The 18,077-nt window shown below is 41.8% G+C and overlaps 1 protein-coding gene and 1 non-coding gene across 8 annotated transcripts in view; one reads left to right on the top strand and one right to left on the bottom strand.

Annotated features, from left to right (window-relative positions):
- Positions 1-18,077, bottom strand: part of RhoBTB (Rho-related BTB domain containing) — a 344,465-nt gene that overhangs the window by 14,707 nt on the left and 311,681 nt on the right. For all 7 annotated transcript variants that reach the window (XM_075881928.1, XM_075881926.1, XM_075881927.1 and 4 more), the window contains 3 exons: positions 13,122-13,242; positions 12,790-12,908; positions 3,378-3,797 (listed from right to left, as the gene is read on the bottom strand). In XM_075881928.1, the coding sequence (XP_075738043.1) occupies positions 3,378-3,797; positions 12,790-12,908; positions 13,122-13,242 (660 nt within the window). The remainder of the gene's footprint in view (positions 1-3,377; positions 3,798-12,789; positions 12,909-13,121; positions 13,243-18,077) is intronic.
- TRNAT-CGU (transfer RNA threonine (anticodon CGU)) lies at positions 4,709-4,781 on the top strand. The gene has a single exon. It is a non-coding gene; the product is annotated as a tRNA-Thr (tRNA).

An 18,077-nucleotide genomic window follows, 5' to 3' on the forward strand; every position in this document is an offset into this window, starting at 1 on the left:
GTACTGGATAAACGGCATTAGAGTGAGGATGTCCGATGTGCAGGTCTGATGAATGCATTGCCTGGTGGCAAGGAATGAAAAAACTTATAATACAGGCACAAATGTGCCTGTATCAACGTGCCTGCAGTCAAGATGAGGAAGATTAAGTTGAGATTTGACTGCTGACACACTTATGCTAGTTGAGTAATTTGAGATAATGAATGTGGAAGCACGGTTCTGGATGGATTCGAGCATAGTGGAAAAGTTAGCTTGATTAGGATCAAAAATGGCATTAGCACACTCAAGTTTGAGCCTGACGAGTGTTTTTTTTTATAAGCTATTAGTTTAGTAGCAGTAGGGGCCGAGGCAAGGTTGCAACGAAAGTAACCAAGAACTTGATTAGCTGAGTTAGTGATGCTAATGATGTGTAATGTTCATGTTAGATCAGATGATATATGACCGCCTAAGTATTTGGTAGTGTTGGTAGCAGCAACAGGGTAGTTGTGTAGAGTGTAAGTGTTAGCGATGTAGTCTTTACCTGGTTGAAAAGTCATTAGGAAAGTTTTGTAATATTTAAGGACATTAACCAATCTTTACTTACACTATTCCTGTATAGTGTTAAAATCGGACATCACTACACAACTCTAAGGGGATCGCTCGAAACGATGACACACGTAAAACTAATGATGTATGCTTTCACAGGACTGGACAAATTAACAAAACAGGACTGGCAAAGTCAAAACCCACAACTTGAAATAAGTGCAATCTTACCTCCCTGTCAGTGGGCGGTAATGCGGTAGGGACTGAGGCAGGTACGAGCATGAATCTTGCGCACACTTTGCATCTAGAGATCACCTTTTTCACACACTGGTGGCTTTTGGCCACCGAAAAACACTCGTGCAGCTCGGAAAGAGTATCGTTTACACCACTGTGAAACAAGTGGCGGTGCGTGCTGTTGATGATAAGATACTACTGCCTATTTAATGCCGGCAATTCAATGAATGCCCCATATCCTGCATGGCTGCAAGTAGCACTGGCTAGCACTTTCCGCACATGAATGTGTGGGAAAGGCCAACTCAACGAATCAACTGGGCTGTAGTTACTGACGTGTGTGTCTTTCGAAAATCCTCCCAGCTGTCCGATGTGTTATATAGAGGCTGTGGGTTCGACTCATACCCAGAAGGGACAAGTTGTATTTTTAAAAAATGTTTACACATCATTAAGGTCATGCAGGTGTTAATATTATTAAAAGGCCTTAAAGCATCCAGATATTACAACTTCGTTGTGGTGTTGCAGTTGTGCACAAGTCTACAACAAACAAGTCACCACAAGAATATTTCGAAATTGTGCTTCAATAGAGAAGTGTTTGATGATCAAAATATGGTCCTTCTCGCTTCGTTCTTTATTTCACTATGGTTCATTCACTGGCTTGTCTCTCCTCCTGGCCGAGCGAGGAGGATTATAAGCAGGGCCTGCTGGCAAATAAGTTGTTTATGCTGCTGACGTGACTTGATTCCCCAATCACAACCAATTATGGAAATGTCAAAAAAACCTGAAGACAAGCATGGGATATTTTTTTTTTTTTCGCTGCACACCTGCGACGTGTATCGCTGCCACGTTTGGCACTGTTGATCATGACAGCATTCCGAAATCAATGCGAATGTTTATTTTAAAATGTAAAAAAAAAAATTGGCAGATCCCACGTATTTTAGCAATCCATGTTTATGCGAAGCATGCAGATGAAAGGTGATTGTGTTATAATGTTTTTATTATGTGAAACGTAACAAAGTGGCACTAAAGATATGTGTGCAAATGCACGCACAGATATACGTTAAACAGATATGTTTTATATAAGCAGTTGTTTGCAGTAGCCTAATGATGCACAAAGCAACATGAATATTAGCAACACCAGAAGCGGTAAGCTGAGATGAAGCGCTGGTGCTCCAAGGATGGTAGCCCTGGACACTGTTAGATAAGTGAGCTTCGATGGATAGCGCTTCACTACAATTGCTAACCCGACAGGACAACTGTGTCATAGGAGTACACATGTAACTTTTATACAATAGGGTAGCCAGCACCGCAACCAGAATTGGCGTTTTATGAATATTAAGGTCTATTTGAAAAGTAGTTGCAAAACCTGCCGTGGCTTTGTGGTAGAATACTTGATTGCCACGCAGAATGCTGTGGTTTGATTCCTGCCGGGGCCCTGATATATATTCTTTACATTTATCAAGTCAACTCTGCCGATGTCAGCTTTTTCTTAACTCTCATAAGTTAAAATTATCCATGTCTGTTTTTGCCGTTTCTCACTAGATAAAACTGTCAACTAACTGTGACACATACCCACCTGTGGGTATGTGCCACATGCCAAGTGGAAAGGGTTCGACGATGTATATAATGAAATTGTGACATCTTACGCTTCTATACTAATTTTGGTTTACCCCAAGTTAATAGACAGACACAATCAACGTGTCTGCAGTACACAATAAAATGCTTTGCATTTAAAACATATGGTATAGAAGCTTTTTAAGCACTACCCGCAAATACGATTCAACAAAACGTTATAAGCACAAAACACACGTACACGTTTTGAAAAGAAAGTTACTCTAACTGAACACATAAATATTAATTTAAAAAGCCAATTTCCTGTTAGTAAAAATGTGATAGTAACAAAAGGCTTTTGGAGTGCGATCCATATAGGGCAATGCCTGTTATGTGTGGACACAGACTATGATGCTATAAGGTTTTTAAAGAACAAAAACGATATTTAACTAGCTCTTGTAAAAAAGTTGAAAGCTGAAAATAGCACAGTTTTATTGCCCACGTGGTTGACTTTAATTGCCTCATGGACACTTCAACAATTAGAATAGTAGTTTTAGAATTAGGTATTCAATTAATGCTTATTATTAAATCTAATTAACAAAAAATTACTGTCGGCTAGTCCACTGTACTAGTAACAATATGTATTAGTTCTTTTTCGAGTAACGCTCGCAGCTTTTTTTTTTTTAATCGTGCTGTGAGTTAACTGGGACAGCCTGTATATATACTGGGAAAGTTATGGAAATAAAGAGCCAGTGAAATTATCTTTAGCCACATATATATACTATATCACAAGGAGACAAAAGCTATGAGATATTTACAAAAAATGCAGATCAACTCATATATGTTCTGACAGGAATCTTGTATTACCAATCATGTGGCTAAAAATAATTTCACTGGCTTTCTATGCCCATAACTTTCCCAGTTTGCCGCGTTATGGTAAGATGGAGCACATATAATGAAAGCCGTCACAATTCTTCTTTGTTCTCATCACATTCTTTGTTTATTCACGTTAGTAATAAATGTGCAGGTGCTAGTACGATACTCGATCTGTCGCCTTGAATCACTTATGCGCTTACCTGGCAAGGCTCCAGGAGTTGCAAAGCCACTTCGGAGACATCCTTAATGTCCTTGGAGCAACCAGCCACTTTCTGAGTGACACCACTGGCTGCTTTCTCTGGAGAATTGGTCAGTCTTTCGGAAGAGCGATGAGACTTCTTTGACCGTGCTTCTCCATTCCTCTCAGAGGACTCAGTTGCCTTTTTGGAAACGTTCTTTAAAATAGGTTCTTCCTTGGCACTAGCATGTCGGTCTGCATCACTGAGTTCTTCAACAACTCGTTCTTCAATCAGTGCCACTAGCCGTGGCAAGCAAAGCTGGTCAGCAAGCTTGATGAGCTCAAGGCAGTTGCTAGCATTCACTTCACTGCACAGCGAGTCCTGGTAGAAGTACGTCAACAGCTGTCGGAAGCACTTAGAGGTAACACCTGGAAAGTGCACCTGTTTTACGAAAAAAAGGTATACACATTTTAATATTTATGAGATAACTGTACAACAAGTTGCACACCTATTATCTATGTATGAATGAATGTGTATATATATATATATATATTTATATTTAAGAGAAAGGAGTGTATACCTAAGGGCTCGTTTTTCCGTGTTTTGACACAATATTAATGAGATCTAACAGACACTAATGCCAAGGAATGTATAAGGGAAGTTATTAGAACAAACGGAATATAAATAAGATGAAAGAAAAGTGGGGGAAAAAATAACCAGCCGTGAGCAGGAATCGAACCTACGACCTTCGAATAACGCGTTCGATGCTTTAACCACTGAGCACTTTTTTGGGTTTATATGTGAATTTAGAAGTAGGAGTGTCAGTCAGCGCCATCTATAAGCCAAGCGTCGAGTGTGAAACACTCTTTTATGCGCATGTGTGGCGTCACGTAGCACGTGAACTTATTACGAGCGGGCAGCTAACCTAACGCGTAATCTGAAGGTCGTAGGTTTGATTCCTGCTCACGGCTAGTTATTTTTTCACCCACTTTTCATTCTTCTTATTTACATTCCATTTGTTCTAATAACTTTCCCTATACATTCCTTGGCATTAGTGTCTGTTAGATCTCATTAATATTGTGTCAAAACATAGAAAAATGAGCCCTTACGTATACACTTCTTTTCCTTATTCATTAACGAGGGTCTCGTACTGGCAGACTTGGTGTAATTATGTTGCATAGGAGGGACTATTGGTCAGCTGCTCGCTCGTAATAAGTTCACGTGCCACGTGACGCCACACATGCGCCTAAAAGGGTGTTTCACACTCGCCGCTTGGCTTATAGATGGCGCTGACTGACACTCCTACTTCTAAATTTATATATAAACCCAAAAAAGTGAATGGAGGGAAGGCCGCTGTGATAGCTCAGTGGTTAGAGCATCGAACGCGTAATCCGAAGGTCGTAGGTTCAATTCCTGCTCACGGCTGGTTATTTTTTCACCCGCTTTTCTTCTTATTTACATTCCATTTGTTCTAATAACTTCCCCTATACATTCCTTGGCATTAGTGTCTGTTAGATCTCATATATATATATATATATATATATATATATATATATATATATATATATATATATATATATATATATATATATATATATATATATATATATGTGTGTGTGTGTACAGGATGTCCCACATAACTTGAGCCAAGAATTTGAAAATGAAAGACACTTCAGTGGCGAATAGAACCAAACACGCACTACTCACACTAGCCTGTAGGTACTCAGGCTATTTTTTATTTCTGCTTATACTAGTTGATAATTCTTAATTACCTATATTTTAAATTATGGGCTGGAAACCCAAAATATGAACACTGAGATGTAGAGCACTTTCAGAAACCATCGACTAAATTGTTTCCTGTACGATACGTCTAGCGCTGTTTTCTGCGTTGTAAAGAAAGCCTATAGCAGCACTATAGCAGTGCGCTCGCAGTGCCCTCGCAGTCCGTCCCATGTACGGCTTCTTCCCACATTTCGCGGGCTTTCTTTACAACATGGAAAAAATAACAGCGCGAGATGTATCGGACGAGAACTGGCACATTCAGCATGGTATGGTTGATGGCAGCGCGAGATGTATCGTACAGGAAACAATTTAGTCAGTGGTTTCTGAAATTTCCCTACATCTCAGTGTTAATATTTTGGGTTTCCAGCCCATAATTAAAAAATTAGATAATTTAGAATTATTAATTCATTAGTATGGGGAGAAATAAAAAATAGCCTGAGTAACTACAGGCTAGTGCAAGTAGCATGCGCTTGGTTCAATTCGCTTTCTAAGTGTCTTTCACTCTCAAATTATTGGCTCAAGTTATGTGGGACACCCTGTATATGTATATATATGGGCTGTTCCACGCCAACTGTCCGAACCTCGGCGCTCGACCATCTGTGATTTGCTTTAAAAAAATTCAGGACTATCTATTTGAAGAAAGAAGTCTTTCATTAACGTATTTTCTGCAAAAATAATTTTTCTGCGGCGTCATGCACATGCAATGTTTTCTGAGAACTTCAAAAGTATGGTTCGGAAAACAAATTATTAAAAAGTGAACTCTTTCCGACTTAGGTGATCGCGAACTATTCTCAACAGAACGATGATAGGCTTTGCTGTTAAATACGTTTAATCAATTTTGACATTTCCATGCTTTTTTATATGGACTTAAATATGAGAAATATGCTGTGTATTTGCAATTTTTCTGTGGAAAGACGGCTTTAAGTGAAATAACGTATTATATTTTGCACTATATTCAGGCACTTGTACAATACGAGAAAAATAGTTTCAGCCAGGTATAGTACGAAATAGGGCGTGCAGCCGGCGACAAAGTTTTAAAAAAGTAAGTTTTTGCCAATGTTTAGTCATAAATTGAACATTGAGGTGGCCCTATTAAAAATGCCCCAAATAGCGTACTTCTTAGCAACGTCTATTCCCCACAATATGACAAAGTTTCATAAAATTAATTTTCGTTTTATGCAAGAAAAAATTTTTTGAAGTTGGCTCCCGCTTGCGTCCACTCTTGTGCACGTTTAGTCCTCGTAGAAAAGCATCCGAGCAATAACAATGACTTGTCCAGACGAGATCTTTCCTGTGCTGATGGTCATACATCTTGGACAAGCAGGTAATGGCAGTTCAGTTTATTTACCTTAAAGGTCGCCCGGAGGAGACATTACATAAGGGGTGGGTTAAGAAAACTTTCACATGATTTACACATTAAATAGTTTCATATTGATGATTTATACGTTGTTCGAACAAGAACAACATAGTCAGCTTTCTGACATGTTTAGCTGAGACACGGCTGCAACGACCACTTCTCTGCTCCAATAGCACAACAGCTGGAGCAGACAAGAGCTTCTTAAGGCGACTGCAGCGCCACTGGAATTTTCAACGATTTTTTTCTTTTTTTTTAAGCTTCACCTCGCCAATTGCCACCCGCTCTCGTGAACCACCTCCGACAGTCTAGTAAATTGTACTGCAATGTTTACTAACTAACACAATCATGTTCAAGCGACGTTTCACCTGCAATAAAAATGAAGCAGACGAAAAAGGATGGCTTGTTTTAAGGCAGACGTCCTCGCAGACATGGTTCTACCAAGTCAAAGAAAGGTTGGCAAATTTTCGTGAAAGACTGGTCGGCGTACTAGTGGAGTTTACACACTGAAGAAAGGCAGCACATTAGTCCACGACACGTAGAAGTGGTACATGATATTGGAGAAGCTAGTTTTATGTAAGTCAGTGTCGATGTTTTTTCATGGAAGCATCTGCTATACCATCCCTAGCAAGCCATGGGTGCACCGTAGAACGTATCTTTGTTCTTTACTTCTGATGAATCCTACTAATTTGAACTTATGAATCTGGATTTTCAATTTTATGATGATAGATAAGAAATTTTATGAAAGCAAGGGTTTTCCTTGAATAGTGCCTTGAAAGTGTTAATGGTTCGGAGTATGGTTTAATTCGTATAAAAGTGGTTGTGATATGTCAATCATATGCTTATTAATGAGGACGTGTTCAAGAGGAGCTTTGAGTGCTCATTTTGAAGCCGAATTTACAGCATTTACTGTGACTAAATTGTCAAAGTAACTTAATATTTATAATGCACATTCCGTATTCCTAGAAAATGAACAAAGCCTGGTGACTATGTAGTGGTGCGCGGTTGAATGAAATCAGGATCACGTATGGCCTGAGGTGTCGAGGCTGCATTTTAATTGAGGTGAAATGACAGAACACTTGTGTGTTTAGGTTTATGTTCACTTTGATCAACCAAAAGCGGTCGGCATTATTCCGTCTTATCTGTTTACAGCAAGCTTCACAGTCATTTTGGGGCTGTGGTGGGTACACTTATTTACGAAGGTTTTTGAGCAGACATAACTTTTTTTTAATCATTAGGTCCAGTCGCAAGAGCTTACATGCTGCAGAATTCAAATACAAATAAAAGCTTTTTTGTTTAATTGAATAATGAGTCGGTAGAAATACATATTATTAAAATATAATCAATTTATTCTTCGTGTTCACAAGTCGTGAACTTCCACCATGCTCCCTAGGATGCCACAAAATTACACAGACTAAAAAGCAGTTTTTAGTCAATATTCAAGACATGATCGAGCCACAACGTCGTCTACTTTTGTTTCGTGCAAAGCAGAAGCAAGACATAAACACTGTACGTGGCCATCATTACATGGCGTACTTAAAATATTACACGTCGCATCTAGCATCAAAATGGTGCTCTAATCCATTTTTGGAGCATACGGTGAATCTTCACAGGACTGCAGTCATAACAATCTCTCTTGTACACAAGTGTGCGTTTGATATGCCTGTTCTAGATAAGGCAGTACAGCCTGCTGTAGATGACCTGCCTGTTTCAGTTGCAGATGCAGTCAATGAGGCTTTTGTAGTCATAGGGGCAAGCCCTGTAAGACGAAAGCGTGCTCGAGGATGCAATGAATTTTATATAGAAAACAAACTCAAGAAACTGCAGAAAAATATGAAGCAAACAATGCGCAATCGTCTCGGCCTGAGCGACGTATCAAAAGCAGTGAGTAAGATGGAGCCAAACCTTCTGAATGACAATGCATCACTAATCAATCAACTAAAAAGTAAATACATGCAAGAAACCAGCCGCAGGAACAAAATTCGCATCCTTACAGTGGCGCCACACTCCTGGTCACGCAGTAAAATTATGCGGTTTTTTGGTGCTCAGAGCGACAGGTACGTGAGGCAATCAAACTCAGGTCTCACTCTGGAGTGCTCAGAATGCCGCCACAGAAGAAAGGTTGGCCCCTAAGTGAAGAATTGACTTCTTCTATCCGCAACTTCTATGAAGATGATTTAGTGTCTCACTGCCTCCTGGGTGAAAAAGACATGCTGCGTGGCCATCAAAACGTTTGCTGCTGATGAACTTCAAAAAAATGCCCAAGAACTAGAAAGAAGCATCAAAAATGACTTGTAGATTTTCTAACTTTGCCAGCCTCCAATCTGCACATTGCGTGTTGGCGGGTGTATATGGTACCCACACTGTCTGCGTGTGCGTGCAGCACCAGAATTTTAAGCTTATGCTCCACGCTTCTGGCTTAAGAGAGACGTGCAATGAACTACTAGGAACAACAGTGTGCCAACTTAACAGTGAAGTATGTATGTTTGACCACTGCAGCAGATGCCCAGGCACAAAGAACACTGAAACGTTGCCCCGGAATAACCTAAATACCGAGGCTGAAGAGAACAAAATCATCTTAGTTAAACAGTGGGTCAGCGGCACGTGGTGCAGCCTCGAGTCCCTTAATTTTTCACACGATGAGTTTGTTGAAAAGTTTGCAGAAATGTTGAAGGAACTCAAAGGTCACCATTTCGCATTACTTCAGGAAGCTTAAAACACACCTAAGCACCAATGAAGTAGTTGTGGTAATGGATTTTGCAGAAAACTATCACTTCGTTGTACAAGCTGCACCACAGCAATTCCACTGGAACAACACGCAAACACCACTGCAACCAGTGGTTATTTACTACCGACCTAAGGAAGGCAGCTGTGATATAGTTTTCACCATGTCCTTTGTCGTGATTTTCAACAGCCTTGATGACAACACAACTGCAGTATTTGCATTTCAGGAAGCAATACTAAAGCATGTAAAACAAGATCTACCCTCAATCAGGTATATTCACTACTTTTCAAATGGGGCCGTCGCTCAGTACAAAAACGGAAAAAACTTCATCAATCTTTGCCACCATGAAATTAATTTTGAAATTTCAGCCGAATGGAACTTTTTTGCAACATCACATGGGAAGAGTGCTTGTGATGGTGTTGGAGGAAGCATGAAGGGCCTAGCAGAGAAAGCAAGCCTACAAAAGCAGCATGACAACCATGTTTTGACACGGCAGCAGCTCTTCAAGTGGACAAAAGAAAACATGGCTGGAATCAGGACAATATGGGTGTCAAAAACCACTGTTGATGAAACTCAGCTGCTCCTCACTGAAAGGTACATGCATGCGATTCCCATCCAGAATACTCGCAAATACCACCACTTCAAGCCCATCTCAAAGTATGCTGTTCGAGTTGGCCTAACTTCGTACTCGGAAATTAAAGTAATTGTTATATCAAGAGAACATTAAAGTGTTCAAACTGTGCATCCTCCCCAAACGATAGTTTGGAGAGAGTTATTGCGAGGGATTCCTCGCAACAATATCAAAGCGTTCGGTGCAGTGTCGGCATAAGTAGAAATTCTCACTCATTCCTCTAAATACCAATTGTGCATGGAAATCTGCACATGGCAACCTCCGACAGTCATTGCCTACCATGGATGGTGCTGATGTTGAGGGTTTGCGATCGATGCAATAAACTTTATAAAACAAACAACCTAATCTCCTCACTCGTGCATTTTGACAGATGAACGCTCCTGCATAATCAATGGAGCCATGTATACACCTCCAAAGAAATTAAATAGGTAAGCTGATCAACCCATCAGCCCAAAGTGACAACGGAAATAGTGTATTATTTTACGTCCCCCTGACTGACATTCTTTCCATACATTATTATTAGGTATAGAGCAGAGCACATAGCTGCACTATTAGTTCTGTATTCCTGTTTGATTCATGTTTACTTTGCAGGTAAATATTAGGAGAAATAAAATCGGCGGCCTTGGGTAATGTAATAGATTTACTATAGCTTCCTGAATGTTCATATTCGGCACTCCCAGCTTTATTTTAAACGCTTTTTGCGGCCTCATTAATAACGCCACCATTGCTTGATACTCAACAGTTCTGAAAGTAGATCACCGGCTAAAATCTACGAATTTAATTACATTCGAATCTCAATAATTCAAACACGAAGGGGACCGAAAATTTGTTCGAATTAAAAGAAGTTCAAATTAATGAAAGCTAAATAAACGGGGGGCCCTCTATGCAATGGCGGATGTGCATTTGAGCTAACACACAAGGGCAAAGTTTCAGAACACTTACATTTATTCACAAATCACAGGACATCCGTTATTAATTAAAGTAATCGGTGATGCGCACCTGCACACGTTTACCTTGCAACGAGTCAATCAATTTCGCACGCAACTTGCATAGCATTTCTACTTCGGCTTCAGCATTCTCCTGGCAAGAGAAGTTGCACATGGAAATGTCCACCACCGAGACTTTCTAAAGACAACGACAACAACGAATGCGTAGTGGAGCCTCTCGCTACGCAGTCGATGAAAGAGGAGCGAGGAAGGAGCAGCGTCTCCACGCAGAGAAAAGCAGATCGGCTTTTGAGAGAAAACCAAAACTCCACGACAGCTTTTTTTTTTTTTTTTTTTTTGCTCTCTTCGCGCGCGTCATTGAAAGAAGAAGGGTTACTTGGCAGGGACGGGAAAGAGAGAAGCGTGGCACCAGCACTTGAGAGACCTCCCTCTCCCCTCAAGGCGCAGAGTCGTGCTCCCGCAAAAGGAAAGGGCTGCAGAAGATAGTGCCTTTTTTAAAGACAATAGTCTTTCTTGGGAACCTTCTATGCAAAAATTTTGGTCTGCCTGTCTGTACATTTGTCTGTTTGTCCACTCTTACCGGCATTGAGAACTTGAAACGGCCGACCCCATCCGCAGCGACCATCAATGTTGCTCAAGGTTGAGCGTTCATGCTTGTGCAATTGTCAATTAGAAAGCAATTATTGGGCATGTCTGGGGCACCATAACAATACGCATATATTCCGCATATGCATCTCTTACTATAAAACGCATACATAAGTAATTTTAAGGACCGTAGCGCTTATCACGCTGCACTTACCATGCAACGCTTGCATGAAATGGGGAATGTTTCCAACGCTTCGCTAAGACGAGATGGTGGTGGAACCTACCCGTCGCCTCGCGTTCTACACCTTATCACCTCTGAGACGGGCATGACAGCCACGCGCTTTGTTTTCCAAAAAAGACTGCCAGATGGCGCTCATGTCTCACGTGTGACGTGACTTGATGCGCTCGTTCGCCTCCACTGCACGCTCGAGGCACTCTAATGCAGCACCTCCGGAATACCATTCACCAATTTTCTTGCGCAGAACATCAAATAAATGTTTTGTTCACTCTCTCCACATGCAAGACTATCGTCTTTCGACGACATTTGCAGATTACATGCAGATACAGGGCTAATTTTTTTTCTTTCCTCTTTCTCTTCGTGTGCGGCGTTGGAAGGAGAAGGGTCTTTATGTGGCAGGGACGGAAAAGAGAGAAGCGTGACACGGTTGCGTCGCAGATCGGCATTTAAAAGAGAGAACATTCCACTGCAGCTTTTTCTTTCCTTTTCATTTCCAGCGTTGAGGTGTCGCAGGTGCCGCTGCGGGATTGGGCAGGGTGCTGCGAGCAGTTTCGGAGCCAGTTATGTTCGAATTAACCATCGGAGGTGCTTGGGCGTTCAAATTACCGGGCTTTTTCACTCATACGAATACACATAGCTTTGTTGGGACCTCATCGTGAGTTCGAATTAAATGGAGGTTCGAATTAAGTGTGTTCAAATTAATGAGATTCGACTGTATACTCCTTCTTGTTGCCCATCTTGGGAGCACAGTAGTAACCACTTTACTGCTGATAGTTTACAATAAGAGGCTGCTCTTCCCATTTCCCTTTTCGGTCATCGACACTCAATTATAAAGATTAGCAAACCACAGGATTAAGCTTTTTTCCGCTCAGTATGGCGGAACAAAGCGAGGGAGGGCTTCAAAGTCCACTTTTTTTTTTCCTTTTATTCTTTTCCATTCTGAACTTGGCATTTAAGGCTTCAGAAGTGGTAAACAGGCAGGTGGTCACAGCTTATTGAATGACAGGGCCACCATTGTCCATTGAACGTGTTTGTGTTGGTAAACTTTGCACCATATCGGCCATTACACGAAAGTGATACTCTTCTTTTTTTTAGTGGTGACAAGCCTTTACTTATGTTGAAAGCAGCAAGGCGAATTGTGCATGTTTAAGTGAGAACAAAAAAAAATTACCACTTTGGCAGAGCTTTCGCGGAAGTCTCCACTGAACATGGCTGCCATCATTTCGCACCGTGCCATAAGTAATGGCCGATGGGCTGGGCAAAAGCCATCATCCAGCCGAAAAAGTACATCTGCGCAAGCAAACAGACACAGTACTTTTTAGAATACATCAAATAAGCAACTATTTGTTGTCCAGTTAGTCACAATATGTATCTAGTTTAACATTCAGAAACACTTCTGACACTGAAACAATGTAAAGCAGACCATACATAATATAGGGCATAGCCAGGGGTCATACACAAACTTAAAGCCGGTGCTAGTCCCATAAAAGTGAAAGTCCTTACCTGGATACAAACTTTTATCTAAGCAAACATCTTTTAGGTGCAGTTTCAGCTTCTCCAAAAATTTCATGTCCACTGAAGGTTTTTTTGAAAGCTCTTGCTTCTGTATGCTGGTGAGGTATACCTAAAAAATTGTCACGACCATTATGTTGCATGAGAAATCTTCATAGTTCATTCTCTACATTTACATGTCAGTTTCAATGGCACTTGCAAAACAATGAAGAAAGAAATTAAGATAGTACTGAGGTATTATTCCCAGTACTAGTTGATAAATACTATGCTATTTTCACTAAAAGCACGCTTGGATAAGTTCCACAGGTACCTTCATAATAAACCAGCACGGCATAACATTGCTAATATGTTCCTTGTTGACACAATTACAAGGTAATATAATGTTAATCAAGCCCAGTCCCAATTTTCCATTATGTGCTTTTAAGTTATTACATTATACTGGTAGGGTTTAGCGAAAGACATATGAGAGGGCTTATAGTGTACAGAACCGTCTACAGTGGTCCAGTAGTTATGGTGCTCAAATGCTGACTCACAGGTCGTGGGATCGAATCCCAGCTGCCGTGGCTGCATTGTCGATGAAGGAGAAAATGCTTGAGGCCCGTGTGATTATATTCAGGTGCACGATAAAGAAGCTCCAATCATCGTCATTTCTGCAGCCCTCCACTATGGCATCTCTCCTAATCATATGATGCTTTTCGGACGTTAAACCCCAATAATAATTTCATTATTATCTAGCATACATCAATTACACCACTCTTTAGACAGTAAAGCGCAGGACAAGCAAGGTCATAGCATAAACGATTCAACACGCTGTCAGAAGGCAGTATTTTCACAGTTAACGTATGCTCGCTTACAAAACAGCGTAAGTGCAGTGAACGAAAAACAAGCTGATTTTCCAGTAGGGTGATTGCGGGTTTTGACATTTTAAGGGCACTCAGTTTTTACCTTTGTTTCAGCTTTCAAGAAAGTGTAAAGAGAAACAATGACTTGGTTTAGTTTGATAAACCGTGCTCTGAAGACTCTAATGTCACAAGTCTCACTATCATAAGTTCATTATTAGTGTACAAGACCATGTTTGAATTTTTCTTTTTAAATTCTGCACCGAAGTTTCCTGCTGTGACATAATAAATTTCAAAATATATTTTTCTTATTTTCATGACATTGGCCTGATTAAATTTTTTAAAACTTCATATGCTAGGTTAATGGTACCACAGATGACAATTTTATCAACTAGCAGCTATGCAGGACCTAATAGGCGCCTTAAAATTTATGATGTCACGGTGTTTGGTGCAGGAATCTCAAGGTGGTGTCTTCACCTGCAATTTCTTCTCACTCGTTTTCTCGCTTACCAAGCATTGTCTTGCGCTAAGAGTAGTGTTTTTGGGATTGTGAAATACAGTAGACTCTCTTTTAGATGAACTCCAAGAAACCACGATAATTCGTTCATCTTATCACAAGTGCCCCCAAAGACTAAATGCTAACATGCCAGGTATGCCAAAAGATGTTGCTTGAGAACACTGAATGAAGTATACTTACAATGAGAAGGAAAGGAACAAGAAAAAGTGTTTATTTGGCTCAGCTTGATAAAAACTATGCTTTCAAGCAAAGCATTTAGACTAATGTAACGAGCACTCGATTTTGTGAGTTATTAATAACTATACTCATGAATAAATTGCTGTGACATTTTAACAATCGAACCGTAGCACAACCATATTTTGACGATTAGAACAAAAAATAAAAAGGGAGAGATAAGCACAATTTTCCTTTAAAGGATGGAAAATTTATTCTTCTGACTGTTCACCTTCTCACAGGCTGTCGTACTGGCTTTGCTATCACTTTTGGATATGCCTCCATTGAATATTGTTACCTTGGCAAAGCTAATATACGCCAAGTTTATTATGAAAGTCTGCAAGCTTTTCTTTGAGATTCCGATATTTTCTTAATTTCAGCCCGCAGTAACTTTTTCTGAAGACATGCAACTGAAGATCTCCGTTTACACTACTCATGATCACAAGCCTCGGGCACACAAAAAAGACACAAACAGCTATATTTAGTGTGTAAAATTACCTTCCTTTGTTGTGCACTTTTATAATGAGAATGGCACATAACAATTAGCTGCATTTCACTGAGAAAAGATACGATGCACACAGGCCCTATGAAAAACGATGCAGACTGACCACAACACGTGCTCAAGCGCCATTGCATGATGGCGGTGACAATGCATCTGATTCCTCTGATGGCAGTGCTAGTGCTGCACATGTGGTTTTGGTTTCATGTGATTATAATGCACAGACAATCTTTGTTCCTGTCTTCACTTTCATATGGCTTTTTTCTTGCCCACCTTCTTTTGCATTTTCCCTCTAGCCAAGCTTTTGTGTTCTTCTCTTCTTTTGTACTCCTGCTGGGGAACTGAAGAACGTGGGGATAATACGAAAAGACGAACACTTTTTGTTGCTTTATTTGCTGATAAGGCTGGCCATTTCTCCACCCACAGGCTCGGGGTGAAGGAGATACAGTCGAACCTCGATATATCAAACGGCGCGGCGATTGCGAAATAGTTTGATATATCCAGAATTTGATATAAAAAAAAAATCACGAAAAAAGTGCGTCAACAGCTTGCTGAAAACAACCAATGAACCGTTCAAGCGTGGTGCAGTAAATACTCACTTGAAGATTCAAACATAGGATTTATTGTGTTGGTTTAAAATGTTGAAAAACAGTAGTCTGCTTTTTGTTGGCCATGGCATGTTTGACGACTGCATCCTCAATATAGTCCAGGCGATCCATAAGTGATAGGCCGGTGCCTTCAATCGCGCCGTAGTGGCGGCGCACAAGGGCCAAGGCAGCTACGACCTCAGCTGATGTCGGGAGTGGGGCACCATCAGCGCTTGCGGGATCCACTTCGGCAGAGTCTTCATTTGGCTGCTCAGCAGTAGCTTCGGCGACAATCTCCACATCCGTGAGCTCCGCCATTCGGAGTTAGGCCTGTCGCGCGCTGTCGCCGTTCGGAGTTAAGCCTGTCGCGCGCTGTGGTGCGTGACAGGCCTAACTCCGAACGCACGAACACTGCAAGCACAACGACCGATGCCTGCCGATGCTGCGGGGGAGGAGCTTGCAACAAGTGCGCAGTGTGCTGTTGACACCATAGAGACTGCAAGGACTACAAGCTGCAAGGCTGTGGCGTGAGTCCGGGTGTAAAGCGCGCACATGGCGCGCCCATGCCGGCTCGCCTGACTGCTTTTCCTTTCCCGGCGGCAGCGCGGGCCGCGTCCGAGACAGTTGTCTGCGTCCTTTCCCTCCTATACTTTCCTCCTCAATCTTTACCTCCCACTCCCCCTTCCCCCGTGCGAAGCCGTGTCCGTGCCTTCGTAATGAAAGACAATAACAGCTCCACGCTTTTCTCTTGACTTTCCTCAATCAAGAACCTCTACTGCAAGGCTGCGGCACATGTACGCCGCTACGTTAAAGTGGCGCTCTCGGCGCCATCGATGTGTGCAGCATTCGTAAACGCACGCCGCTCTACCGCTACTTTCGAGAGTTGCGGGAAAGCTCGCCGCCTGTCAATGGAGCGTGGGCGGTTTGGGGTGACTGAGTTCGATATATCCATTATATGTCAAACTTTGTTCGAAATAAAAAATCAATAATGCGATTTCCTGCATGATATAGGAACCGTTCGATATAGGCAATAATTCGATATATCCGTGTTCGATATATTGAGGTTTGACTGTACCAGCTTTATGAGCTGACCTTTCTTTTCCACTTATCTAGCTTTCTCCCTCGGCAAATTGCTTTCAATTTGCTTTTAGTCTTTGTGGCAAAAAGTCCTCCCTCCCTTTTTTGCTTTCTCTGGTTTGCTTGAATGCCCCCATCAAGACTATAATGTTCATTGCGCAGAATCCCTGTCATTGTCGGCCGCTGCGATAGTTCACCTGAACAGAAAAGGCCTGTTATGTGGTTCGTCTTAAGCAGTTATTTTTTTGCATTAAGTCTATGGGAAACCAAACAAATACTCTCGTGTTGTTAATATTGTTACGAGTAACTTCTTTAATGATCTATTTACAGCGCACAGAACTCGACGAGTAAGATGGCGCCAGACCAGCATCCAACGGAAAAACCCACTTCGTCCTCCTCTTTCTTGCAGCCGTGTTTAGCCGCATTTTCGTATCATAACCCCCGGCGGTAGAAGCACCGTCCCGGTGCTAAATTTACGCAGATGATGTCGAAGGGGAGTAATAGGGCTTTAGCCGAGCCACGTGAACGGTGTCGCTCGGAGCTGACGATGACTTTGTGGGATCAGTTGGAACAATCTCGTACGTGAGGTCTGTCACTTTGCGAACGATACGGAATGGTCCAGTGTAGGGCGACAACAGTTTTTCCGACAGTCCCACACGCCGAGTAGGTGACCAGAGGAGCACGAGAGAACCCGGAGAAAAGTGCACGTCCCTATGGTGAGAATTGTAGAGCTGTTGTTGGCGCGCTTGTGAAGCCTGTAGACGGTTACGGGCGACTTGGCGCGCGTGGTCGGCGCGGGCAATGGCTTCACCAGCATATTCAGTGGCCGCAGGTAGTAACGTGTCTAAAGGTAGAGTTGGGTCCCGGCCATATAGTAGGTAGAAGGACGAATATCCGGCAGTGTTGTGACGAGATGAGTTGTAGGCGAACGTCACATACGGCAAATGAATGTCCCAATCGTGGTGGTCTGGCGCAACGTATTTGGCAAGCATATCGGTTAGGGTCCTGTTAAGGCGCTCCGTGAGGCCATTTGACTGGGGATGGTACGACGTAGTAAATTTGTGCTTGGTATGACAAGACCTCAGGATTTCATGAACGACAGCTGATAAGAACGTGCGACCACGGTCGGTGAGAAGTTGACGGGGAGCACCATGCACTAATATTATGTCGTACAGCAGAAAGTCCGCAACGTCGGTAGCGCAGCTGGTCGGGAGT

Source organism: Rhipicephalus microplus, chromosome X (genome assembly GCF_043290135.1).
Source record: "Rhipicephalus microplus isolate Deutch F79 chromosome X, USDA_Rmic, whole genome shotgun sequence".
Classification (NCBI taxonomy): Eukaryota; Metazoa; Arthropoda; class Arachnida; order Ixodida; family Ixodidae; genus Rhipicephalus; species Rhipicephalus microplus.